Consider the following 27,502-nt stretch of genomic DNA (forward strand, 5'->3'; position numbering starts at 1 on the left):
TATTCACAAAGTTTATAAATAATGCAGTAAAAATAGATTTGTAAGGACCTCGAATTTGCGATTCATCGATCATTCATGTAGAAATACTTGGCCTGGACACTGACTGCTCTTGAGAACGTGGGGTGTTTGCTAAACATGTTAAGAGTTATGGATATGCCTGGGAGAGGAAGACCTGCATTGTGTGGACTGGGAAGATGTAAATTCACATGCATGGGAAATTTCCATCAGCATTTTCTAATATAAACCAAGAGGCACATTTGGGTTTTTCTAGGAGTTAAAGGCATTATATTCGTCTTCTGTTGAGTTTGTGCTATTTCACCAAAACAACCACGTTCTCTCTCTCTCTCTCTCTCTCTCTCTCTCTCTCTCTCTCCCTCTCTCTCTGTGTCTCTATTTTCTCTGTCTGTCTGTTTCTCTTTGTCTGTCTCTTTCTCTTTCTCTGTCTGTCTCTTTCTCCTTGTCTGTCTGTCTCTCTTTCTCTGTCTGTCTATACCTGTCTCTTTCTGTCTCTGTCTCTGGTGTGTGTATGTGCATGTGGAGGTCAGAGGTCTAATTTGGTGTCTACCTTACTTTTTTTTTTTTTAATTGTAAAAGTGTTCTGCCTTCACGTATATATGTGCCCCTGTGAGTGGCTAGTGCCTGTGGAGGCCAAAAGAGAGCATCATATATCCTGGAATTGGGGTTATAGTTATATACGGGGTGACTCTATGTATAAGAATGGTCACTACCCATTTTAGGTTCCACAAGTCTTATCTTGGGAAGGAATAAGCATGTAAGCATGTAGCCTCATTAATATATATATATATATATATATATATATATATATATATATATATATAAAGTAGTGTGTGTGTGTGTGTGTGTGTGTCAGAATTATAGGTTTTCTCCTTGGTACGTGTCTATATGTTCATGTGTGTGTACCTGGTGGGGAGTGTGCACATATGTGTGTGTGTTTGCAGAAGTTGTAGGTAGACATCAGGTATCTTCCTTGACTCTTTCTTTGAGCTGTGGACCCCAGGGATCCTCTTGTCTCTGCTTGCCCAGTGTCGGGACCACAGGTACCTGCCACCGCCGCCCCTCTAGATTTTATATGGTGGTGGGGATTGGTCTGAGGTGCTTGCAGTGAGCACTTTACAGGCGAGCCTCTCTCCACTCCTCGCCCTGCTTAAGCCATGCTGGGGATGAAACCTAGGGCCACAGCCAAGCTAAGCCAGAGCTTAGCGGTTCCACTAACTATGCCTATCTCTGTAGTCCTAACCAGAGCTGTGGGTGCCTCAGAGTGACTAATCTGATGCCACCACTCCAGGAAGTGCAGGGGAGGGAGGGCAAGAATCAATGTTGAATAGTAAAAAGCCTATTCAGGGGAGGTTCCAGGATTTTCTTCCGAAGCTCAATCAGCTTTGAGAAACCAAGGTCGAAGCCCTCCCCGTCTTCTGCACACTTCAGTTTCTATGGAGTTTCTCTGAGCTGAGAGTTATTTCCCAGCTAATTGAAAATGCAGGGTGTAAAGCCAGCTAGCTCCCTTCTCCCTAGCCTCCTTCCCTCCCCATGGCCTGGAACACCCCAGTCCTCTCTCCTGCTGCTGCTGTCCTGTTGACAGGCTGCCCCATTGCCCTTCCTGACTTCTTCAGGGAACTTAATGTACAAATGCTGAGTCAAGGGCTCATCCCCCAAATAGTCAAGAGTTGTTTTTTATCTTTCTCACTTGAGGGCCGTGTCTGCTTGAGGGGGAAAATGGCAGGTTTATGTTCTGATAGAATGTTTGGGGGGCTCACTAGAGCTGACTACCTGCTTGCCTGAGCTGTTTCTTTATATCCCCAGCCTCCCCAGCCCCCCCCCCCCGTGCCAGCCCCCCAGCCCCTCCTCCAGTGCCAGTCCCCCCATCCCCCCAGTGTCAGCCTCCCCAGCCCCCCCCCCAGCCTCACTGTGACTTTTTGTGTCCTCACCTACGTGGATGAGAGGCCCTGTAGGAGTTTCTCTCCAGAATACACTCTGCTCTTCATCTATCTCCACCTCTCAGCTTTTTCATCCCTCTCAAATTTCTTACCCACTCCCAGTTTCACTGGCGTCATTGACCTTAGAGTCTTCCTGTGACCAGATGGGTAAACCTGCTGTCTTAGTTGGGGGTTACTACTGCTGCTGTGAAGATGAAACACCATGACCAAAAGCAGCTTGGGGAGGAAAGGGTTTGTCTCACTCACAGTTCTGTGTTACAGTTCATCAGCAAAAGCAGTGAGGGCAGGAGCTCACACAGAGCAGCATCCCTGGGAAAGGGATGCTTACGGGCTTGCTCCCCATGGCTTGCGCAGCCTGCTTTCTTATAGAACCCAGGACCACCAGCCCAGGGATGGCACCACTCACCATGGGCTGGGCCCTCCCACATTGATTGCTAATTAAGAAATGCTTTACAGCTGGATCTCATGGAGGCATCCCTCTGTTGCAATTCCCTTCTCTCTGATGAATAGCTCTTCTCTATTGACTCTAGTTTGTGTCAACCTGATATATAACCAGCCAGGACGCATGCCTACATCTGCTCTCACTAGTTTCTCTTCTCCTCTACTCCCATTCTCTCTCTCTTCACTTTATTTTATTTATTATTATATCATTATTTGCAAAATAAATCACTCCATTTGTGTTTTGAGAACAGGGTCTCATATAGCTGAGGCTGGCCCCAGACTTGCTATGGACTCAAGGATGCTCTCGAATGCCCGAGTCTCCTGCCTCCATCCACTAGAGAAGCCTTCTGTACTTATGCTTTTGGCTTGTTTGCTGTCAGTGTGGCCACTGGTGGGTCCTTGTGCCTTTCTCAAGACCACTGTGCTTTTCTGCACAGCACTTCATGGTTTGACAATATCATCCAATAGTCGAGTCTTCAAATGTCAAACGTTTGAGCTTAAGAGGGCCGAGAGCCATTTATTTACTTCATGTATGTGGGTACAATGTTACTGTCTTCAGACACACCAGAAGAGGGCATCAGGTCCCATTACAGATGGTTGTGAGCCACCATGTGGTTGCTGGGAATTGAACTCAGGACCTCTGGAAGAGCACAGCCAGTGCTCTTAACCACTGAGCCATCTCTCCAGTCCCCTGAAAGCACTTCTTATTTGCTGTGTTAACTAGTGTTGTAGAAGATGCAATGCAAAAGTGGTCAGAAGAGTTCTTTCAGCAAACGTTGTTTACTGAGTGTGGTCAGTAAACTGTTTGGAGAGGGTTTATTAACACATACTCAGCACTGGCCATGAGTAGAGAGTCAAAAGGGGCATGCTTATACTTCCTTCGAAATGAGCACTGGTACCCCAGAGTGATATTGTGTCTTCAGGAAGGGCTTCTCAAGGTTTCCACTCACTGGGTACGTTGAGATGATCTGGAGCAGTAGAATGACAGATCTGTCTCAGGATTCGGAGATCCCATCTCTTCAGAATTAAAAGACAGACTCGTCCAAGGAGGTTGGGTCAGTGGAAATAAATAATAATTGGGCAGGCATGATGGTGTACACTTTTAATTCCAGGACCCAGGAAGCAGAGACAGGCAATTCTCTTAAGTTCCATGCCAGCTTGGTCTACATAGCAAGTTCCAGACCATCTAGAAGGACATAGTGGGACAGGGAACTGAAGCCCCTCAGGGGCCTGGCTTCAGTCTAGCCGTGACATCTCTCTTCCAGCCTCATTGACGTCAGAGAGCTTATTCCAGAAAGATTCCTGCAATGAATCTAAAAGCTGTTTCATTTGTTGGCTGTGTTCTTTGCGCATTGTAAAGATAAACTACAAGCAACACTATCCACCCTACCACTGATTGTACTGTATTGTTAGTTTGTATAAATGACCACAGTGGGGGGTGCTCTATTCAGGTGAGAGGCAGGCTGGGCATTGGTGCCATCAGGCAGTCAGGTGGGCTGGAGGCCATGGTCAATGGACATTTAGATTCTCCAGCAGCTGTAGGGAGTCAGGCTGGCACTTGTTAAACTCACACAGGCAGAGGGGACCACACTGTAGATGCTCTTTTGATGGGCATCTCCTGGTGAACAGGGTCCCCTAGGTCCTCTCCTGTCTGAAATGAGGAACGGGGTCATGTAACAGACTCCAGGCTGCTTCTCCTGGGAAAACACAAACTGTTAGGGGAAGAACCATGAGATTCTAAGTTTGATTAAGTTTTAACACATTTCCCAGTAACAAGACATCAGGCATACAGGCAAGCAGAGAGGATAATGGTGGAACATCTCCATATCCATCAGCTAGCCTGCTTTAAAATTTTAACTTTCAGGCAGTTTCTGTTTTGCCTCTTTATATGGTGGTCACGGTCATGCTTGGCTATTTATCATCGTGAAGTTCTGTATTTCATATTTCAGAGGCTTCCTCAATGAAAAGGTCTCTGCTTATTGGACTAAGGGCTGGATTGAAGCCTTAAAATTCTGCTCCGTGGTCACTGTGTGACCTCTGAAGTTATCGAGAATTCACAGTGAGGTCAGACTTGAAGAACGAGGCTTCTCAGACCCTCAGTATATCAGAGAAGGATGCCAGTCCCTGAGTATCACTCTCTTGGTAAGTTTCAGGCAGTTTGGAGAAACATAGTTTAGGAGCAATTGACTGTAAAGCATAATTAAAAATATGAAGTTTATATTGCTGATGCATCCGGCTCCCAGACACATAGCTAAGGATGAAAGGTTTTAATCATCTTATTATTCACACCATAGAACTTGCTTTTTCTGTCTTAGATGCCTTACGATATAGTCTATTTTTCTGTCTGTCTGTTTGTTTGTTTCATACAAGTTACTTTGCTCCAATAAATTGATTGCATTAGGTAGGATCCCACAGTTAAAAACAAAAATCCAAACCATCTCCATTGAAGACAATGTCATTTGTTCCCTGGAACAGAGAGGTGGGCCTTTGTTATTTTGTTTTCGGTAGTGTATTTAGTTGAATTCTGCTGGACTCTTTTTTTTTTTTTTTAGATGAAAGGTTTTCTTTCCCACTGAACTATGAGTGAAGATGTATGTCATAACTCACTAGTAACAAATTCCACATAAAACAAAGCAGAATCCTAAGGGCTCCTAGGCTCATGGTCCCTTCCTCCTGAAAGCTTGGGGCCACACCGACCATTGCTCTAAGGCAGCCTGTCTAGACTGAGTAAACACAACTCATTCGTGGTGACTTCACTATACTTTATAAATTCACAACAGTTAAAGCCACAAAAACCAACCTTTCCAAAGAAAAGGGAGAGTAAGTCAAACTGCCCAGTGAAAAAGAACAGTTTTGGAGCCTTTCTCTGGCCTCCTCAAGCACAGTTTGCTCTGGAGCATCCTCATAAGGTCCTCGTGAGGAGGGGAGTATGCAAGCATTGCCTTCCATGTACGGGACGTTATCCAGTTTGCCTAACCTGAGTGCTCTTTGCAGGCGCTGATCCTGGCCTGGGGGATCAAGGAAAAGTTCCTTCCGGAGTAGTTCAAGGTCTAGAGCGAAACCCATCGACAGCCTAGCATGCACGGGCCTTGCACTGAAAAATAAAAACAAAGCAAACAGGCAAAAATGGTACCTTTCCCTCAGGGAAGCAAAGGAGAAAATGATACTTAAAACATGTTAACAAGCAGCTGGCGGAGATTTTTGACCTCGGCTGAGTCTAAGAGACTGGAAGGATCGGTTTGTTTCACAGTGATGTGACCAGTAGCCTCATTGCTCATGAATAAGGTAGTGGGTTCCTGGCACTGTTTCTAAGAAGAGCCAGTTTGGTTGCAGCTCAGCAAGTTTAAATGTGTCTGTTGTGTGGCACAGGGGCAATGTATCCTTTAGGGGGAGGCCAGTTGATTTGGGGGCAGAATAACAAATAAGACCGTGGTGTCATTTGGTGTTCGGTCACCTGTGTGATGCTGGGTCTGAAAGAAAGGCAGTTCTCAAACATTTTGGTTCATGGTGTCTTTCCACTTAAAAATTGTTAAGAAACTTAATGGGTGTGGTGTGGACTATATCTCTCAATTTTCTTCCACTTTGGTCATTGAAACAGTTTTTTTTTTTTTTTTTTTTTACAAAGTTACTGATTCACAGGCCAGCGAGGTGGTACAGTGGGTAACGGCACTTGCTGCAGTCTGTAGACCTGAGTTCCACTCAGAGCCCAGCGTGCATGTGTACATGCATGCACATGTATAGGAACACAGGAACACGAACACAAGCACACACAGGCATGCACACACCAAATAAATAAATGTAATTTTAAAGCATAAGTACATCTTTTATGAAGCAAATCTTTTTGTTTCATTTTTTATTTGTGTGTATATGTTTTACTGTGTATATACCTGTGTGCCATGCCCAAGGAGGCCAGAAGAGGGCAACAGATCTCCTCAAACTGGAGTTATAGGGTGGTTGTCAGCTACTGGGAATCAAACCCATGTCTTCTGCAAGAGTAGCAAGTGCTCTTAATAGATGAGCCATCTCTCCAACCTCAAGGAAGACATTTTAAAATTAAAGACCATGTTTCAAAATGTGTTGAAATCGGCATTGTTTATCTTTGCAAATTTCTTGAATGCTGGTGTAATGCGTGGTAGCTATGTTCTCATTTCCACCTCGCTATGGGACTATTACAATCTGTTGTTTTGGCTGATGTATAGGAAGAACATTTAGATCACAGCCATGTGTATTTGGAAGAGAGGACCTCACAGCCCAGAAAAGGCTTCGGGGACCACAGTGATTTCTAGAAGCACACCGAGAATGGCTTTTCTGAGACACTGCACAGTGATGTCTGAGCAGTGACTGTTGGAGGTCTCGGTACCTCCCTGTCTGCTTGTGCACATTTTCCACACTGCGGGTGGATTATTTGTGCAACCAAGAAATAAAGAGAGAGCAAATATGCAGGGGGGGGGGGTTGGGGGAACCCTGGAAATTCAGGCAGAGCCTTCATGTGGTAGTTGAGGGACCCACGCCATCTTTTAACAGGAAAATGACTTGATGAGATTGTGTTTGGGAGGAAAGAGATTGGTATGGGAGAGCGGCTAAAGGAGAAAAGCCACGATGTGGAGGCAGCCATGCTTGGGCAGCTGTACTCAGTGCTGGGTAAATGGAGAGGAAGAGAGAAACTATGATTAGAGATTTGGAAGGCAGTGACTAAGATCTGGCTGGGAGTCGGGGTGGGGGTTGGGGGGAAGGCAGTGCCTTGGGGTTTTCAAGTTAAAGCACTCGAGGTTACTTTGTGCCCTCAGTCCCTCCTCACCTAGTCTGAAAATGACCCAGATGGCTCACGAAGGCTTGTTCTCTCTTTCAGAGTAAGCTGGCTCCACTTTCCAAGAGCTTTGGAAGACGTCAGCCCATCTCCCAGTTTGAATCGGACCCCACTGCTTCCAGAAGGAAAGGCAAGCTTGTTCCTATGACATCCGTGGACAGGTACTTGCCGCCGACCTGCCCGGGGCCCTGCAAGCCTTGAAAGGTCTCATCCTCTTTCCCCGTGCAGCAGCCTGAGCTCTGCCTCCTATGCACCCCAGCACCCCCATCAGCTCCCTCTTCTCCTTCACCAGCCCCGCAGTGAAGCGGCTGCTGGGCTGGAAGCAGGGAGATGAAGAGGAGAAGTGGGCAGAGAAGGCGGTGGACTCTTTGGTGAAGAAGTTAAAGAAGAAGAAAGGCGCCATGGATGAACTGGAGAGGGCGCTGAGCTGCCCGGGTCAGCCTAGCAAGTGTGTCACCATCCCACGGTCCCTCGATGGACGCCTCCAGGTGTCCCACCGAAAGGGGCTGCCCCACGTCATCTACTGCCGCGTGTGGCGCTGGCCAGACCTGCAGTCCCATCATGAGCTGAAGCCCTTGGAGTGCTGTGAGTTCCCGTTCGGCTCCAAGCAGAAGGAGGTCTGCATCAACCCATACCATTACCGCAGAGTGGAGACCCCAGGTGGGTACTTCCAGGGCTTCCTGCTTGCCTGGAGGTCAAGATCACAATGGTGATGGCACATCCTTGGGAAAATGACCTCCATATTCGGGGTGTGAGCCCGTGGGGTAGGGGTGACACTGAAGAAATGGCTCCAAAACTGTGCACTCAGAGAATCATGATACTCTTATACGAAAGGCTTGCAAGGTTGGTAGGGTTTTGGAAAAATGCGGTTTTATTTGAGTGGACTTTGGAGAACTAAGCCCTTCCTAGTTCTTAAGAGATTTGGTGCCTTAATCATGATTAACAAGAGAGAGGGAGGGAGGGAGGGAGGGAGGGAGGGAGGGAGGGAGGGAGGGGTAGAGAGAGAGAGAGAGAGAGAGAGAGAGAGAGAGAGAGAGAGAGAGGGAATGGGAAGAGAAGCCCCCCCCCCCCCATGCAGACTGGAAGCACTGACCATTAGAGTAAAACTGAAGACTGGGTGTAGGCTCCACCTTGCTAATCTCCATTACACACAAGGTGTTCTATCTCCATATGAAACAGCCAAGGTGATCTGCTGAAGAGTCCAGGACTGAAGTAAGGGGTTGGGGAAAGTGGGCAATTGCTCCTAAATAGTTTTTGTTTTTTGCTGAGATGGCTTCCAGGCCTTCACACTTGTGAGATAGTGCTCTCTCACTGAAAACCCTCCTTGTGCCTCTTTTCCCCTTTGGTGGGAGTAAACCCAGGACTTCACACTCCATATGCGTGCACTCTGTCACTGACCTATACTCACAGCCCTTCAAAATGCTTACGATTTCATGTTTTTAAATGTTTATTTATTTATTTATTTATTTATTTATTTATTATATGTAAGCACACTGTAGCTGTCTTCAGACACACCAGAAAAGTGAGTCAGATCTTGTTACAGATGGTTGTGAGCCAGCATATGGTTGCTGGGATTTGAACTCAGGACCTTCGGAAGAACAGTCAATGCTCTTAACCACTGAGCCATCTCACCAGCCCCCCGATTTCATGTTTTAAATACAGAAACTGACGTTTCCAAACTCTTCACACACCAGTTTGCACATGCAGGTGTCCGTCTGTCCATACAGCTCCCCGCTTTGGAAGAGGTCCCCTCTTTTCTCCACTGTAGCAATTTCCTGACCTTGGGGGGGGGGGGTTGGGTGTTCCCTGACCTTCCAGGGAAAGCAGTTTTTAGTGGGACTTCTTCTCCGTTTGGTTGACTAACTGCCTAATTCCAGGAACTTGGGGAGATCACACCATCCCATTGTGCTGTCTGAATGGAAGCCCAAGCATTCTCCTCCTATAGTGCTGTATTCAAACCCATTCATTCCACATCACAGGCTGGGTGACAGGCCACACCCTTCAAGTTCTCCACACTTGCCATCTTGGCGTCAAGAACACCACATCTCCGTGTAGGGCTTGCTCTCTGGGATGGGGATCCTGTCTGGGAAGGTGATTGGAAGGTTCCACTCTTTCAGCAAACCCGATGAGCTTGCTCCAATGTCAACCTGCCTTCCTTCATTCTCTCCAAACTCTCTTTACATACCAGGAATCTGAAAGTGCCCACAGTTTGACCTCCACCATTTGAGGACAGCCACCATCACACAACATGATTCTGAACAAAAACAAAACCCCATTAGTAATATCTGAGTTTATACAAAAACATATCTAAATGGGAAAATGTTCATTAAGACATTCTGGGACTGGAGCTCAGCTGGTAAGATCACACACATTGCTCTTGCAGAGGACGCCAATTTGGTTCCCAGCACCAGTGTTGCCTGTCACTCCAGATCTGGGGGTTCCAGCCCCCTTTGTGATCATCAGCAGGTATTTGCCCCCATATATACTCAGAAAATAAATCTTTCACGAATATTTTCTGAGTAACAGTTCTAAAATGTGATCACTAATAGGATGTGTATAAAGATGCACTTCGTCTTCTTTTTTAGGTACTCATCCAAAAGCCAAATTTTATAGTTTTTTGAGTTTTCATTTTTCATTTCAGTTTAGAATTCTCTTAAGATAAATGTCTGAATATTTTACATATGTAGATAGCTTTTGTGTCTTTAGTTGTAGGTTTAAATTTCTAAAAAGATGAGCTGAGATTATGTAATTTAAAATCATGTACAATATTAATTTAAAATAATATTTAAGCTAAGGGTTTTTTTTCCCACTCCTAACAACTTTTTAATAGAACGAGGTGATTTTCCTTACAGCAATCGAACTGAAACTGACCTAGAAGCCCCCTCCTTGAGGGCTGGGCCTCAGTATCTGAAGGGGTTATGCAAGCTTCTATGGAAGAAAACTGGTCCTACCTAGCTGTAAAGCTATGGACCATGACAATGAGCAGCCTGGCAAGATATCCCCAAGGGTACAGCTGTGGCACTTATATCATAGGAACAACCAACAGCGGTCTAATTTGACAGCCCTCTAGATCCTCAAGTTGTCATTATGGTCAGAACTCTACCCTCCGGGTGTCTTCGGGGTCCAAAAGTGGTCCTCCCATGTTACTAGGAAAACTTGGGTACCCTCTTTCAGGTTCTCAGTCTCATTCATAAAATAATTTGGGCCGGGCAGTGTCTCATGCCTTTAATCTCAAAACTGGAGAGGCAGAGGCAAGTGGATCTCTGAGTTCAAGGACAGCCTGGTCTACAGAGTGAGTTCCAGGACAGCCAGGGCTACACAGAGAAACCCTGTTTTGAAAAACCACCACCACCACCACCACCACCACCACTACCATTTTGTAAGTAGCTGTCACTCATGTTCATTTTAATGAGTGGAGCCCAGGCTGGCACAGGCCTGGAACCCCATGCCCATGGATTCTACTGCCAGTAGTGGGAAGGTGGAGGAAGGCCAGAAGGAACCCGCTGATCTGAACACACTTCACTGATAGGTTTTCATTGTTGGCTTTGATTTGGTAATCATTTCTTCATTTACTGCTAATATTTTACCTGATGGCTTTTAGGTCATTGTGGTAAGGCATAGAATAGTTCAGCAGCAGCAGCAAGGAGTCCAAACTTGGGGCTAGTCATCTAAATAATTCAGTGTGGTCTCTAATGGAAAATATTCTGGGCCTCACCTAGGTTTTATTGCAAACATTTGGAACCAACCTCTTTTGTCTTGTTTTGTTTGTTTTTCGAGACAGGGCTTCTCTGTGTACCCCTGGCTGTCCTGGAACTCACTCTGTAGACCAGGCTGGCCTCGAACTCAGAAATCCGCCTGCCTCTGCCTCCCGAGTGCTGGGATTAAAGGTGTGCGCCACCATGCCTGGCCTAGATTGCTTAGTGCGCCCTCTGGTCTTCTCTTTGTTCCTAGTTCTGCCTCCAGTGCTGGTACCAAGACACAGCGAGTACAACCCTCAGCTCAGCCTCCTGGCCAAGTTCCGAAGTGCCTCGCTGCACAGCGAACCCCTCATGCCGCACAACGCCACCTACCCTGACTCTTTCCAGCAGTCTCTCTGTCCGGCACCGCCCTCCTCGCCAGGCCATGTGTTTCCGCAGTCTCCATGCCCCACCAGCTACCCGCACTCCCCCGGAAGTCCTTCCGAGTCAGACAGTCCCTATCAACACTCAGGTCAGTCCGTGGGAAACGAGACGCTTGCGGATGATTGTAAGTGTGGTTGTCGTGTCTTGCACATTTGCAGTGCCTTTCACATCTTGCACGTCAATGGTTTTGGTTTACAGAGCCATCTGTGGGCCTGGGCTGTGTAACTCACCCCTCTCCGGAATAACCAGGACTGGACCCATTTTGGAGTAGAACTGCAAACACATATTTTTGGAACCGGTCAGTCCTCTTTCAGATAAGTGGAATGGAAAGCCATTCCTGGGCATTTACAAAATACGTGATTATTGGTTGGTTTGTTTAGAAACATGGTCCTGCTTTTATACAGGGTGGTCTAGAACCCACCATTCTCTTGCCTCAGTTTCCCCAGTGCTGGATCACAGGCATGTGGCACTTTGCTGAGTGTAGAAATAAGATTAACATGGTGTTGTTTAACAAAAATGTAAACATTTAAAGACTGAAAGAAAGGGCTGGCTCGATAGCTCAGCAGGTAAAAGAACTTGCTATATAAGTCTGCCAGCCTGAGTTACATCCCCCGAACTTATTTATGTAAAGTTGCCTTCTGACCTCCACAGGCACTTCATGCACACACAATAACCAACCAACCAACCAACTAACTAATTGGCTAACTAAGTGAGTTTTGGCCTGAGAGCAAGCAGGCCATAAAGAGAACCAAGTTTAGGCCTTTGTTTGCTTGTCTCTGAACAGTCAGAAGATGTCTTGTACTCCAAAAGCCATGTTCATGAACTCAGGGAAATGCAGAATGAGGCCCCAACTCCAGCTAATACATTCTCTCTCTGCTCTGAAGATTCTTCAGGAGCTTCATGCTAGACTGAAAAAGTATATGTAAGAGGAAGGGACCTCTAGGGCAGGGGTCTCATCTCCCGCTTTAGGATCAAATATCAGATATCCTACATATCAGATATTTACATTAAAATTCATAACAGTAATAAAATTACAGTTATGAAGTAGGTGCAAAAATAACTTTATGGTGTGGGGGAAAGCAACACTGTAGGGGCGGTTCTTATGCTAAGTTCTGTTCCGCAATTGGTTCTTGATCTGTCAGTAAAGAAGCCATGGGCCAATTGCTGGGCAGAAGGCGGGACTTCCGGATCCATAGAGGACAAGAGATTGAAGGAAGGAGAGAGAAAAATGCTTTGGAGAGAGAAAAGCCAAGCAGCCAAGTGAGGTCTGGGAGGATCTGGACCAGTGGCCATTCCTATAGGTGGTGGTCAGGGGTGTTTAGTTTAGGGCAGGAGGGAGGTATGGAGGTAGGAATATTGTTCAGGGCACACTTTTCCAGGCAGTAGATAGTAGTGCCCAGCAATTGTGTCCTAAGGCAAGTTGAAAAGGAACAGTTGTGTGTGTGTGTGTCTTTGATCCGTGGATTCAAGGGGAGCTGGATGGGGCCTGGTGGCACAGCCCATTCCTGGAGCTTTAGGCAGAGTAGCCAAAACTGCATTCAACACACAGCATGAGCGGCTGTATTAAAGGGTCACAGCATCAGGAAGGTTGGGGACCACTGCTCTAGTGTGTCTCTATGATGATGTGCTATGGCATCTGTGAAGTTGGTCAAAGAAGAGACACGAAGAAGAGAATTATAGGGGCCTCTTCAATGTGAGAGTAATAATATCTGAAGCTGAAAGTAGCCAAAGGCCTGTGTACATACTACTGGCACCCACAGTTATAGTCTAAGGCCTGCAGAGACACAGCTGATGCCCACAGTTACAGTCTAAGGCCTGCAGACACACAGCTGATGCCCATGGTTACAGTCTAAGGCCTGCAGTCACACAGCTGGCGTCCTTGGATACAGGTTGCCTCACAGTTTTATTCCTAAATCCTTTTACTTAATGGGTATTCACAAACTCACTATATGCAAGCCTTATCTGAGGTTGCTGAGAAAGAGCTAAGAGATTAACAAAATTTTATTTTTCTCTCAGAGATCTTATGAGATATGCAGATATTAAGAGGAACATCTTCCTTCAAAGCGTCTTTGGTGTTTTCTGTTAACCCTTGTTTACAAGTATGCCTTGTATTCCGTCCCTCTCTCCTTCTGTGTCTAACCAAGAGCCTGAAAAGCCTGCTCGCTCAGTACTCACCACATAGAGAATTTCCCTTTCACGTGTTTGAAACATAGGGTTGGGACCAGTGGCTGAAGGACAGGATAATTATACTGTAAGTTGCATATTTGCATAACACACCTGTCCTATAAATCTCACCTGTCCTGGCTGGATTCCACCAGGTTACACTAACAGGAGGATGTCCTCTGTCCTCTTTCTGTCTATGGACAGACCCTAGGCAAGCTGGGAAGCCGGCTCTCCTTAAGATATACTTATGTTATATGTAAATAGGTATCTGTGTATCACAGAGAGAGTGTGATCCTCTCTATCTAGATTTTTTATTCTTTGAATATAATTCATTCGGTGCTTTCAATTTGGTTTGTTATTATACTCAAACTTGTTTTGTTATCAGTCATTACTGCAGAATTATGGCTTTTGACACTGGGATTCAGTTCAGTTCTATAACAACAGGATGCTATCTTTTTCTCTAGATGAGGTGGTCCGCCGTCTCTCTCTTAGCTCTGTTTACTCTGGGGCTGACAACATTTTACATCAGTCTGACCGAGCTGTCTTTCCCAGGCTCCTCCTTTCATCACACCTGTAAACAAGAGTGCTTACAGATGCCCTCGATATGGACTGTGGCCTTAAACTCAGGGATACGATGAACACATGAGCAAGCCCAGCCCAGAAGGACTGCAAAGGTCCTACAGTTCTCATTCTGGTTTAAAGCGGTCACCTGCGCTTCCTGTTGCAATCGTGAGCTCCGGAGCCCGGAGGTGACAGTGGTGTGGCACCTTCTCTCTTGGTTTCTTTCAGACTTCCGGCCAGTTTGCTACGAGGAACCCCAGCACTGGTGTTCTGTTGCCTACTACGAACTAAACAACCGGGTCGGAGAGACTTTCCAGGCGTCCTCGCGGAGCGTGCTCATAGACGGCTTCACCGACCCTTCCAATAACAGGAATAGGTTCTGCCTTGGGCTTCTCTCAAATGTAAACAGAAACTCGACCATAGAAAACACCAGGAGGCACATTGGAAAGGGTGAGAACCAGCAGCGGGTCTCCATTGCTGCTTCTGAGCTCCAAGAAGCCTGCTACAGTGGTCCCGTAGGAAGCCCGCTATAAGCGGTCCTTTAGAAAGCCCTTAGGAAGAACCCCAGGCACAGTGTCACCCCTGTAAGGGAACATGTGCTCTCGGGGTCTCTTTGCCACTAAAAGTCAGTCGACTATCTTCAGGGATGGCCTGGGGTGAGGGCTGTGAGACAGGATAGCCCAAAGGGCCAAATGTCATGGCACAGCCCTGTAAGCCCAGCACTAGAAAGGCTCAGGCAGGAGGCTAACCAGCCCGAAGTATAGAAGGTCCTGTCTACAAAAATCAACAATGAAACCCACAATAAATATGAAGGCAGGATGAAGTTATTCAATGGAAGGATTTATTATTATTATTATTATTATTATTATTATTATTATTATTATATACGTATTTTAAGGTTTGTTTTATTTTTTATGTTTATGCATACCTACATATATGTATTTGCACCAGAAAAAGGTGTCAGATCCCCCTGGGACTGGGTTTACAGATGGTTGCGAGCCACTGTGGGTGTTGGGAACTGAACCCAGGTCCTCTGCAAAAGCAAGCCAGTGCTCTTAACTGTTGAGCCTTCACCCCAGCCCCTTGTAAGGTATCTTTTCTTTTAAAAAGGCAAATCCTAAAACCAAAACCAAAACAACACAAGATGATATCCTGTGGGGGGGGGGGGGAACATTGATTTTGACACTGCAGAACATGCCGTGTCCTGAGAAAATGTTCACAGTAAATGTACTGAATGAAAAAGGCCCCAAAACATCTTGTAGACTAGATTGTAGTTTTAATTAATTAATTTATTTTTAAAGCTCCCCTTACTGCTAGGCTTGGTGGTACATGCCTGTGATCCTAACACTGGGACAGTAGAGACCAGAGTGTTGGAAGTTCAAGGCCATCCGCATCTACACAGAAGATCTGAGGCTAGCCTGGGCTACATGAGACTGTGACTTAATAAATACAAAATAAATACATAGGCATAAAGATGTGTAGTTGAGGTTACCTGTGACTTTTTTTCTGGAGAGTAGGTTATGGTTGACTTATTTTCTATGTTTTTCATTGCTGTTCTTTTATGCTGTACTAAGAACCCAGGGCCTCATGCATGCTAGGCCACCAGGAAGCCAGATGTCCTGTCTATATCCAATGAGTTTCCTCTAGTGGGCTCCTTGCTCGTGTGAGGATGGTGCAGGACACAGGCCATGCAGGGCTTTGTATATCTGAAGCAGTAATGAGAGGGGTGTGGTACAGCTCAGGAGGAGGATCCAATTGTGTGATTGACAGTGGCAGGACATTCAGTTGCATAATTGAGCAGCCAGTTCATCACTGCCCAGAGCTCCAGACACTCTTGATAATTAGAAGGCAGGAAGGCCAGGGCAATGCCAAGTGCAAGCCCCAGGGAGGGATGAGCTGTGTCAGTGGCTGAGGATTTGCTCCAAGGACAGTGGGGTGAGACAGCAGGGTTCTCTGGGCTGCAGGGGCATCTTGGGCTTGGCCTTTTATGCTGACTCGTCCATCTGTATTCCTTGTAGAGCAGTGGGGTCCCCTGCCCATCTCTGCCTTTCATCAGTCCCTCTCCAGAGGGAGCTATCTGTGGTTGCAGAAGAGGACCACAGAGACCCACTTGCACGCTGTCCCTACACACCTAAGTCACACCCACAGCACCTCTGGTCTTGGCCACCACATGGGGTTGAACGTCTGAGCTGGAGCAGGGATGTAAAGCGAGATCTGGGCAGTCCTGCCTGAGGACCGCCTTGTCTGGACCGCCTTGTCTCCTTGTGATCTTGAGTGAGCCTTTCCCTCTTGTGAATGTTTCTTTGAGATGAGGTCTTGCTGTGTAGCCCGCACTGGCCTTGAACTGAAGAGACTCCTGCTTCAGCCTCTTGGGGATGGAAGCATGTATTACCATGCCCGTGTGTGTGTGTGTGTGTGTGTGTGTGTGTGTGTGTGTGTGTGTGTCTGGGGATTGAACTCGGGACCTCGCTCGTGGAGGTAAATGCTCTCTCACTGAGCCAGCCCTCCGCTGATGCTTTCTTTGAGATTATTAATCCTTACTGCTTGGTAGAGAACAGGTTTAGGATTTTAGCAGCATGTTTGTTTGTTTCCCCTGCTTTATCAAAGCTGCTCACTTTGGTGAATCTGCTAGCTAATGATGTATCCTATCAAGGGGTTTGTAACATTTTAGTGCCACAAGGAAAGGCATGTCGTCACTCCTCAGCATGTCATAAAGAACTAGCGTGGAGGAATACCACACGTCACAAGTACTGATCCCCATTGCGCTTAAATCCCGACAATTAAATTCTGGAGACTGTCTACCACTAGCCAAGAAAGGAGTGGGCCAGTGAATTACATGAAATGTTGTCCAATATTCTATGTTTAGCGAACCATCTTGCCTAATTCCAGGGACTGCACTGCCACGAAGCTCCTCACTTGTGGTTTTCCAAGCTGACGCAGTAGGGCAGCATGAATTTGTAGGGAAGTGCAAATGGTGCCCCAATGAGGTGGTGGCTGCCTGAACAGTGTGTTTGCATGCCCCAGCACCCCAAGTGACTCCATTGCAGGCTCCACCCTAAGAACAGATCTGCCCCAGGTGATCTTGACTCTGACACAGGGTTCAAAGTCACTGTGTTGGCCACATGATGGGTCAAGTAAAATCATGTGACCACGTGATTCCTGGAGATGCTGCGGTCACCTGACATTCAGAGTTTGGTCTTGGGCTCCCCCGGCTTCCCCCCTCCCCTTTCTCACCTGTGCCAGTATGTGCTGGGTTTGCAGATAAGGCTTCAGCCTGAATGAAAACCACTCCTTAAACACACACAGACCAGGCTCGGATGACAAAAATCTTAGCTTTTATATGCAGTAGGTTCCGGGAGGATTATGCACTTGAAGGTCATTTGGTTCAAATACCCACTAAGCCTGCAGTAGCCCTACTCTGGCTGTTAACACCAGCTGTTGGTCCTCTTCTGCAACGGCAGATAGTCCCCCCTCCCTGGGGCTTGTACTTGGCATTGCCCTGGCCTCTGCTGCCTTCTTATCAGGAGTGTCTGGAGCTCTGGACAGTGATGAACAGGCGGCTTTGAGCTCAGTTATACAACTGAATATCCCATCACTGTCTGTCAATCAATGTCAATCACACCCACCCCACTGCACACATGCATGGCCAGGAGATGCAGCAGAGGCACTGTGTTCCAGCCAATCAGAGACATTCTTCTACTTCCTCATGGTCACCAGTGCCTGAGTTGTGTGTGTGTGTGTGTGTGTGTGTGTGTGTGTGTGTGTGTGTGTGGCCTGATGCCCATCATGGAAGAAATCAGAGTAGAAAGCTGAGGGCAATTAAGAGGAGAGAAGGAGAAAGGAGGGGGAGGGGTAGAAGGTATTGGGAGAGGGAGAAGGGAGGATTTTGTTTGAGTCAGGTTTATTTCTGACACTTACCAGTTCCATACATTTATGCTTCTTACAGCTGAATAAAATCTGTTGTGTGTGAGTGCCCACCACCCTTTATTTATTCAGGATGTCCCTTTTGGAATGTAATCCTAGGAATGTTAGGTAGACAGATAAAAGCTACACGTTGCTTGTGCTTTCGCACGGCTGTGTGTGGAACTGTGTCTCAGGGACGCGTGTGATTTATAGGGGTGGGTGACATTTCCCTGAAGCCTCTACGCAGAAGTATTTTAGTTTTGAGTCAGGGTCTCACTGTGCAGCCCTGGCTGGCCTGAACACTATATAGGCCAAGCTGGTCTCAAACTCACCCTCGGAGTGCTGGAATTAAAGGTGTGTGGCGAAGAGATAGATTTGTAACTGTTAGTAAGATCTTTAAGCCCTGAGTGGGTGTAGTGAGTGGATTTCAGTAGCATGTAGCTGGGACTCCTGTTATCACCTTTTGTTTATATGTGGGTATGAAGGACTTTGTAAGGTTTTTCAAGGTGTATTTCTTTTGTGTCTAGTATCATGAAAGCCAATTTTTAAAATTATTTATTTATTTATTTTATTTTATTCTTTAGTCCTTTTTTACAGTCTTCATCCCCCTCCCTGGTCCACTCCCCCACTCCCCATCCCATACCTCCTCTCCACCTCTCCAAGAGGATGTTCCCCCCAGACCTCCCCACTCCCCAGGGCCTCAAGACTCTAGGGTTAGGTACATCTTCTCTCTCTGAGGCCAGACCAGACAGTCCTCTGCTGTATCTCTGTCAGGGGCCTCATATCAGCTGGTGTCTGCTGCCTGGTTGGTGGCTCAGTGTCAGAGATCACAGGGGGTCCAGGTTAGTTGAGACTGCTGGTCTTCCCATGGGGCTGTCCTCCCGCTCAGCTTTTATGGAAGCTAATTTTGAAATGAGTGAGATCAAAAGTGAGGGAAGCAGTCATAAGTGAGAGGCTATGGACTTGTTCTTGAGAATGGCCATTTATCTGGATCATGGTTTTTTACCCCTTATTTTATGTTTATGGGTGTTTTGCCTGTTTTTATGTCTGCTCGAGTACCGTGTGTATGTAGTACCCATGGAGGCCAGAAGAGGGCGACAGATACTACGAAACTGGAATTACAGATGGTTGTTAGCTTCCGTTTGGGTGCTGGGAGCTGGGCAATTTCTCCAGCTGTCAAGGTTGGATTTTTAATGGGTTGGTAGGAAAAGTCAAAGAAAACAAGTAGGGTATTCAGGGCACACGCACCTTCTCTTCTATGGCCAGGGGTTATGTAGGAGTTAACCTGACAGTAGCAGGTCCCGTTGCATAAGGTACTTGGAGCCATTGAAAAGGAAGCAGAGAAGGAAGAACATGGTTTTGTGCCTACAGGTGTGCATTTGTACTACGTTGGGGGCGAGGTGTATGCGGAGTGCGTGAGCGACAGCAGCATCTTTGTCCAGAGCCGGAACTGCAACTACCAGCACGGCTTCCACCCGGCCACCGTCTGCAAGATCCCCAGCGGCTGCAGCCTCAAGGTCTTCAACAACCAGCTCTTCGCCCAGCTGCTCGCCCAGTCCGTGCACCACGGCTTTGAAGTGGTGTATGAGCTGACGAAGATGTGCACGATTCGGATGAGCTTTGTGAAGGTGAGGGTGTTGGCTTTGGGGTTCTAACATGGAAAATGGGAAGAAAGGACAGCACGCTCTTGGCTCGGCTTGGCATTTGCTCAGCCAGTTCACGTGGATAACAGATTCGTTTTTTTCTTTCTAAAAAAATGTATTGAATCTTGTCTTCTTTTAAAAATTATTTAGTCCAACTTCCACTGCCCATATATTCCTGCATGTAGGGTCACCCAAGGGAACTAGAGTAGATGAGGTCAGCCTACCAGGGGAAACACCCTTTTATAAAACTGGCTCTCCCTAAAACCCATCAACTGTCGTCAGTTAGGGGGAGGGATTTATGAACCTTCTTCCCACTCTATATTAGAATACTGACTGGCTCTCTAGTACCTCTCATATGTGTGTGTGTGTGTGTGTGTGTGTGTGTGTGTGTGTGTGTATCAGGCAAACTAGAAACTCACAGAGATCCACCTGCATTCTGGAATTAAAGGTGTGTACCACTACAGCAAACAACATCAAACCTTTGGGGAAAATGTTATTAAGTTTATAGGAAGGTAGAGATATAAACTGAAAACTATATGAAGTTTTATTAAGTGGCAGAGTGGTTGTTTTTGGTGTGAGGATGCAGGCATCGGGATGATAATAATGGACAGGATTGAATGCTGCAGAGATGTCCCATCCCTCTCTCAGCCACCAGGCACTGCTGTCCCCCAGTGAAAGAATAAGCTCTTCCTCTCAGCTGGGGAAGCTGCCAGGCAAATGTAGGGAATAAATGTATAGATAAATTACAGAAGAAGAGAACTGTCTCTACTCTAAGACAGCACTAATCAGTCTTGGCACAAAGTGGGGTGGAAACCTTGAGGTAGTTGTGAATGATTCAAGGGACTCACCCTGATACTTAAAAATCTGGACTTGTTCATCAGACTCTGTGCTGTATATAACAGTTTTCACAAACCCTACTCGGGAGAGGGATGGCTTTCTTCACAGCTCTTACATTTTCCTCTACATTTATTTTTATTTCATGTGTATGGGTGTTTTGTTCGCATGTATGTGCACCACATGCATGCAGTGCCTAAAACTACCAGAAGAGGGCATCGGTTCCCCTGGAACTGTAGTTACAGATGGTTGTGAGCTGTCATGTGGGTGCTGGGACCACGGGTCCTCTGCAAGGACAGCCAGGGCTGTTAACTGCTGAGCCGTCTCTCCAGTCCCATTTCCCTTTTTAAAAGCTGGGGATGAAACCCAGGGCTTCATGAAGTGAGTTAGTTAAGTGTGGTCTCCTGAGCTACATTCCTAGCCATTCAAAGTTAGTTACCTTGATCAATGAATGTTCTATTTTTCTGTACCCAAATTATATTTTATGATATTGATAATTTTAATCATTATTTTTAAAAACAAGAATAAATATGTATAGTTTACAATTTAAAGATGCCTTTTTAAAGACACCTTTCTGGTGAGGACAAAACTACTTTATCTTTTGACATACAAAGCAGAAAGAAAATCCCTGGAAAATTTCCAGGTGCACTGTTGCCTTGTGGCCAGTAGGGGGCACTACCTTGCAGTTAGTGAACTGTCCTTTAAGTGGGAAAGTTGTTTTCCCCAGGTCTTTTTTTGTTTTTATTTTAATAAGGATGAGCTGTTGGTATCTCACAGGTAATTACTGCAATACAAGCATGCGTGGTCATGTGATCATTTCCCAACATAACTCAGTGTTTCCCAGATACACAATAAATGTACAGAGCTACAAAATGTAATTAAAGGACACAGGCTGCTACTGCTGTTATGGGGCTTCCCCGACCCCGCGTCCTACCCCCTCCTCCCTGTGACAGTAGGGAAGAAACTCAGGTCCTCGCACGGGCTAGGCAAGCACTTTAGCACCGAGATTCAATGCCAATCCTGCAAGGACAGAAACAAAATAAAAACTGTCAATGATTATTTTCTTTCAAGTGACTAGACACTGGTGGTGACCATTGTAAGTGAAAGGCCAGACCATCTTTAAGGTCTTTGTCAGCTCTGAGTTTACTGGCTACAGCTCTCCCTCTTTTAGCCACTCAACAACTATTTACTGAGCAGCTGCCAGGAGCGGCTGTGGGTGCTGGGATGAGGGACTGTTGGTAATTCCCAGACCTTGGCCTTATGAAACCAGTGAACTGGTAGCAAGACAGGCAGTAAGCAACAAGTGAGGTGAACGGGTAAAGGAAAGGAGAGAGGGTACAGGCAGGGGAGGCATTAGTGACGCAGGGTGTGCCCCAGAGGCCTGGATGACCGGGGTCCTCCGTGCAGAAAGCAGTAGAGTCTGAGAGAAAAGCAAACTCCACCTACTACCATCCATGTATCTCTATCTATCTATTAATCAATCAATCAATCAATATCTATCTTATCTATCTATCATCTATCTATCTATCTATCTATCTATCTATCTATCTATCATATATCTGTCATTTTAGTAGCTGTCTCTCTAATCAATGGGGAAAAGTGGGAAATTTCTGAGGGAGCCTGAGACAGAAAAGAAATAAGCTCTAAGCTCTGACATTGCACTCTCAAAGTCAACTACTGATTCTTGCCACTTTGCAATCTCCGGTCTTTAATGACAGACACAGGCTTCCGCATGAAGAGTAGGACATGAGGTTGAGTCTCTTTCCCTGTAATGCGGAGATGGCTTGCCAGCTTCTCCATGTGGTCTGTAGAGCCCCAGGCACCACTAAATAGGTGTCCAGGTGTAAATGAGCTAACAGAGCCCACCCTGCCTGACCTGGGCCACTCAGAGGAGGAGGCATCTGTTCCCTAGAGGCACCGACTTCTCACAGGGAGCCTGGAACCCTGCATTCCCGTGCTCTGCCTGGTGGCACCTGGCAAAAAGCCGCACTTCAGTCTGGGCTCTGTTCTTCCCCTGCAGGGCTGGGGAGCAGAGTATCATCGCCAGGATGTCACGAGCACCCCCTGCTGGATCGAGATCCATCTTCATGGACCGCTGCAGTGGTTGGATAAGGTGCTCACTCAGATGGGCTCCCCACACAACCCTATCTCTTCAGTGTCTTAAGTCACGTCGTCAGCCACGTTGCCACAGAACAGACTCGGGCAGGGGCTTCCATCGTGGCAACCGCAGCTAATGCAGGGTTCCGGATGCAGATGTAAATACACGTGTAACGCATCCGAGTCACGTTTATATCACCGTTTGTTTTGTGCTACCTACTTAACCTGGGGCCAGTGCGGTGTGGTCGAAGAAGCGTGGTTTCTCTCTGATGGGAGCCAAGTCTTCTGTGAGAGGGAAACAGCACGTGAGGGCGTCGGCAGGACTCAAGGCCACCGAGTCAGCTCATCGTCACTCCACAGGAGGTTGTGCCCCACATGGAAAACACAAAGCTGCTTACACAGAAGGAATAGGAGCACTAGAGCAAAATCAGTCACACACAAGTGGTTTTAAAAAGACCTCACTTGCAATGTGAGTGTCAAGAAAGAAAACCAAGCTTGTCCAGGGACCTGTGAGATAAAGCCACAGAAACTTTATCTCCGAAGCTGAAATACACATAGCCAGGTACTGTGCTGACGGCAGGTACATTCAACCAGATCTAAACTGTGATTGGAGAGGGAGAAACTGTGAAGCTTGGAGTCAGTGGCCTCAATCTAAAACAAGCAAGCAGGCAGGCAGGCAGGCGGGCGGGCGGGCGGGCAGGCGGGTGGGCAGGCAGGCAAGCAAAGCCAAGGCTCTTAAGGGAAACCGGCCTGAGAGGAGGCTTGATCCAGGGTTAGCCCAGAATTCAGGCCCGGAAGCACAGGGAACTCCTGCGTCCACTCTGGAAGCCATCTTCCCGTCTTCCCGTCCCTCCTGTCTGACCTTGCAGATGGCTGCCTGCCCTGTGCACACTACAAACCCCGTGCAGAGATGAAGCTGTAGACTGGAAGGTTGGGAGGGAAGTGCAGGCTAGGCAGGGCATCCCTTGCCTCATTTTTCCTCCTGGTGACAAATAGCAATTAGTGACAGATGATTCAAACAAGAGCAAAGCCTTGGGAAAGCTCGAGGCATCTTTGGATCTTATTTATGCATCTCTCAGCCTGGCACCTATGTTAAGTTATTAGCTGGTTACATCAGTGCAGCCTCTTCTAAAGCTATTAAATACCTGGATATAGCTTCCCAGGTGAAGTAGGAATGTTTCATATGCCCTACATTTTTTTATTTTTATGAGGAAACAGTGGTAGTGAATAATAAAGCATCTTTAAAAAACACCTTATGTGTATATAGACATGCATATATCAGCTCATTCCCTCTGTTGGATGATAAGGGAAATATCCTCCAGACTTCAAGGTACATGCCACTCATTAGGCACCCCATTGCTTCTAAGTTTACTTCAAGCCCTTTGAAAAGGATTATGTAGGATGGCATTTATTGTTTAAAGGATAGAGCTTCCATAATATGATAGAGATATTATATCGGAAACTCATTTCGTCTCAAACTACCACTTAGAGTGTATAAGAAAAAAAACCCAAGCATGTCGATTCATTAAGTCTGTCTTGTGCATTTGTGTGTACTGGGTACAGTGTCAGGTACCAGGGAATCAAACGCACATTAGAGGCAGTCCCCACCTCCATAACGCCAGACATCTAACGGTAAACCATTTGCACAGACATCAGGTCTCAGAACTTTAAAAACCCCACACATGTGAATCTTCTTGGGCTCGAAAAATAACATAATCGAGTTCTGAACAATAGTTAAGAACTCTATTGTAATAACTATATTGGGATTTTATGTCTCCTCAGAACACTTGAGTAATTTATCTTTTCATAACTACTTCCATTCCTAGCCACCCCACCTCCTGGAATCCCTATTTTTTTCTGATATTTCTCCTGGTTTCTTCCTTGGAAAAGCCATGTGTACCCATCTAAGGACACAAAGCATTGTCCCAGATTTCCCACCGCCCCTTTGATCTCCTCACAAGTGGCCAAATATCCCTGGCAATCTGTAGTTGTAAGAAACTATTCAGGAGTAGGAGCTTCAGGGTGTAGTGGTACCGTGGTACCTGCCTTTGATCTCAGCAGCAGGGAGACAGAGGCAGGTGGATCCCTGTGAATTCAGGCCTGACCTGGTCTATATAAGGAGTTACAGGACAGCCAGGGCTATACACTGAAACCCTGTCTCAAAACAAAAGTAGAAGCTTAAAAACAAAACTAAAAACCAAACAAACAAGTAAACTACTTGGACTTCCTTGCAGTGTTAAGAAATCAAAATATTGAAGCGTGTCTGATTTCTTTGAGAAAGGAATCATGACCTAGGTTCATATGTATATTATCAGAGAATTTAGCTTTGAAGAGATATAAGTCCTATGCTTGTATAGCAGAGTCACATTTTAATGAATTTTCCCCCTTTGGCTGTTAAGAGATCTAAACGTATCATAACGTAATCCTTGACTTCAACTCCTCTGAGTGACCATGTGGCGATCATTCCATGAAGCTGACAAGCAAACTTATGCTGCGTAGGTTGTTTTACAGGGTGAAGGGGAAAGTGGGCAGCCAGGCCTTTGCACACTGCAAGTTGCCTCAGGCAGGGTCAGGCAATGGAGATCTGTATCGGTTTGGCTTGCCCACAAGACCCAGAATGTTTATCACTGTGTACAAGTCAGTATGTGTGAGTCTTAGCAAAAATAAGACATGATCAGTTTGTTTCAGCTAAGTGATTACAACTGTTTCAGAACTAAGAAGACACCACCTTGTTAACATACACACTTCGGTGTTGTGTTGTAGAGTCAGCAAAACTCTCTAGCATTTAGAATATTCTTTTCATTGTGTTCTAAGGGTGGAGTTATCCTCATAACGACAACAGAAAGAAGAGTAGCAAAATCATTTTATAAAAATCGCTTGCTGGACTTTAAGCTCCTGCTTAATGCTGAGTATGTTCCAGATATTTCATGTATGTATTTAATAAAGTAAAATATACCATGCATTCCACATCGTCTTACCTGCTAGAGTCAAGAGCCGAACTTTGCAAGGGTAGGTAACCCTCACATATGTTCATAATAAGTTCTTTTTTTGGGGGGAGAGGGAGGTTCAAGACAGGGTTTCTCTGTATAGCCCTGGCTGTCCTGGAACTCGCTTTGTAGAACAGGCTGGCCTCAAACTCAGAAATCTGCTTGCCTCTGCCTCCCGAGTGCTGGGATTAAAGGCGTGCACCACCACGTCCGGCTCTCATGATAAATTCGAATGTATATAAAACAGACAGCCAAGATTACTCTTTGATTCCCAGAAGCCTTGCCTTCCTGAAATGCCACACACCACACTTTGGTAGTCTGTGCTAGACAATGATACACCTTTTGGCTTATTTTTCTTTCAAACTCTAGGAAATACTTCTATGTATATGATCTATGGCTCCTTAAGATGCTTAATCATAAACTGTTCTACTTAGAAAATGAGCTTTTTAAGAAGTCTTCATGCTGTAAAAACTTTGGTGGCACTATAACAAAAAAGACATCTTCGAATATTTGGCATTAATGTGTAATTTTAATGATACTTTGCAGAATTTTTAGAGGTGTTTAACTACTGCTCCCCAGCTTAGCACCAGGACACACAACTCAAACCCTTTGTATGGTAAAGCTGTTGTTATTAAAAAGTGAATTTAATACACACTGTCGTTTGAGCATCCTACCTTAGCAACTCAACAGCCACGTCCATCAAGGAACATGTCTATAGGAAGATGTTTAGCATGTGATGCTTAAAACACCTGGATATATAGGGGAACTTTCACTAAAAACTCATTTATTTTTCATATGCCATGAAATATGTTTAACTGATTAAAATGTTTTCTAAGAGAAGCTTGTGAAATTGCAAATGACTATGAAGTGTTTACAAGCTGCTGTCTGCTTGTTTCCTCTGCCCCAGGATGTCTCACTGATCCTAAGGCTCACAGCTATGAGCTGGCTGGGGTTCGGAAAGCCTCGCTCGGTAAGGGGCAGAGTCCGCATAATGTACAATCTGTGTTCTGTTCAAGAAGACTGGGAGATGCATTTTAACCTGAGTAATCCATCCTCTTGTGGCTAAAAGTATTTTAGCTTGTGGTTTAGCGGCTTGGTATACAAGCTAATATTCTATCAGAAAACAAAAACAGCATTTCTAGGCACGCTGTGTATATGACATGATGAAATGGGCACACTTGCACTTTGCTGCTGTTAAAAATTGTACCATAAATGTAGTTACAAAAGCTACAAGTCTGAAACTAGTCTCCCTGTACCAATGTTAAGGGGTTGGTTTGCTAACTCTGGAGGCGCTAGAGGAAAATACATTTTCTTTTTCTAGATCATGGGGGCTGGGTCCTTTCTCTTCCCTACCCCGTCCATAATCCACCTACTTCCTGCAGGATAAGAGCTTACTATCTATTTGCCTTCACCATCTTCTCTGATCGAGTTCGCCATCACTAAGTGTACCAGTTACTCGCTGTGACATAAATATTGACTAGAACACCCTAGCTTTGTGGCCTTCAATGCTAAACCTTTAGTAGCTCTTTTCCAAGCAAGGTTTAGCTGGGCTAGGTTGGCATACCTCCCAGGGGATGGCTAGTTTATTATCAGTCTCACTGACATGTGTCAGGCTACCCGATGGTACCATAGAGATCAGACCATGTACCCTTGATTTACCTAAGATTTACTAACTGCAGCTCTTCCACCTGGATCCAAGTTCACAAAATAATGACTCTGAGACTTCATTATGAATGCGTAGGCCGCAAGCTAGGGCCTGTTCTTGTAACTTATACCATTTATTCTAAGTCCTGACATGTGGTTGGCTCCCTCTCCTCAGTTTCATGTGACCATCTTCCTCAGAGTTGGATTGTGAGGACTCTCCCAGAATCTCCTCTCCCTCCTGGAACTTCCACCTCCATATTCCTGACTAAGCTAACAGGCCAACAGCATTTTATTGACAGGTGATGTTTCCACAGGGTGAACAGATTATCCTGACATTATTGTGCAG

At 46.0% G+C, this 27,502-nt stretch overlaps 1 protein-coding gene across 3 annotated transcripts in view; it reads left to right on the forward strand.

The window, feature by feature from the left end:
* The window catches only part of Smad9 (SMAD family member 9), a 46,208-nt gene extending 19,455 nt beyond the window's left edge, over window positions 1-26,753 (forward strand). Inside the window, exons 2-7 of one of the 3 annotated variants that reach the window (XM_006501728.3) lie at window positions 4,346-4,538; window positions 7,246-7,863; window positions 11,155-11,412; window positions 14,277-14,498; window positions 19,323-19,579; window positions 22,449-26,753. In XM_006501728.3, coding sequence (XP_006501791.1) covers window positions 7,452-7,863; window positions 11,155-11,412; window positions 14,277-14,498; window positions 19,323-19,579; window positions 22,449-22,592 — 1,293 coding nt within the window. In that variant the 5' untranslated portion in view covers window positions 4,346-4,538; window positions 7,246-7,451 and the 3' untranslated portion in view covers window positions 22,593-26,753. The remainder of the gene's footprint in view (window positions 1-4,345; window positions 4,539-7,245; window positions 7,864-11,154; window positions 11,413-14,276; window positions 14,499-19,322; window positions 19,580-22,448) is intronic. The other 2 variants (XM_006501729.3, NM_019483.5) reach the window with 2 other exon arrangements.
* The last annotated feature ends 749 nt before the right edge of the window (window positions 26,754-27,502 follow it).

The sequence above is a fragment of the Mus musculus genome, chromosome 3 (assembly GCF_000001635.26).
Source record: "Mus musculus strain C57BL/6J chromosome 3, GRCm38.p6 C57BL/6J".
Classification (NCBI taxonomy): Eukaryota; Metazoa; Chordata; class Mammalia; order Rodentia; family Muridae; genus Mus; species Mus musculus.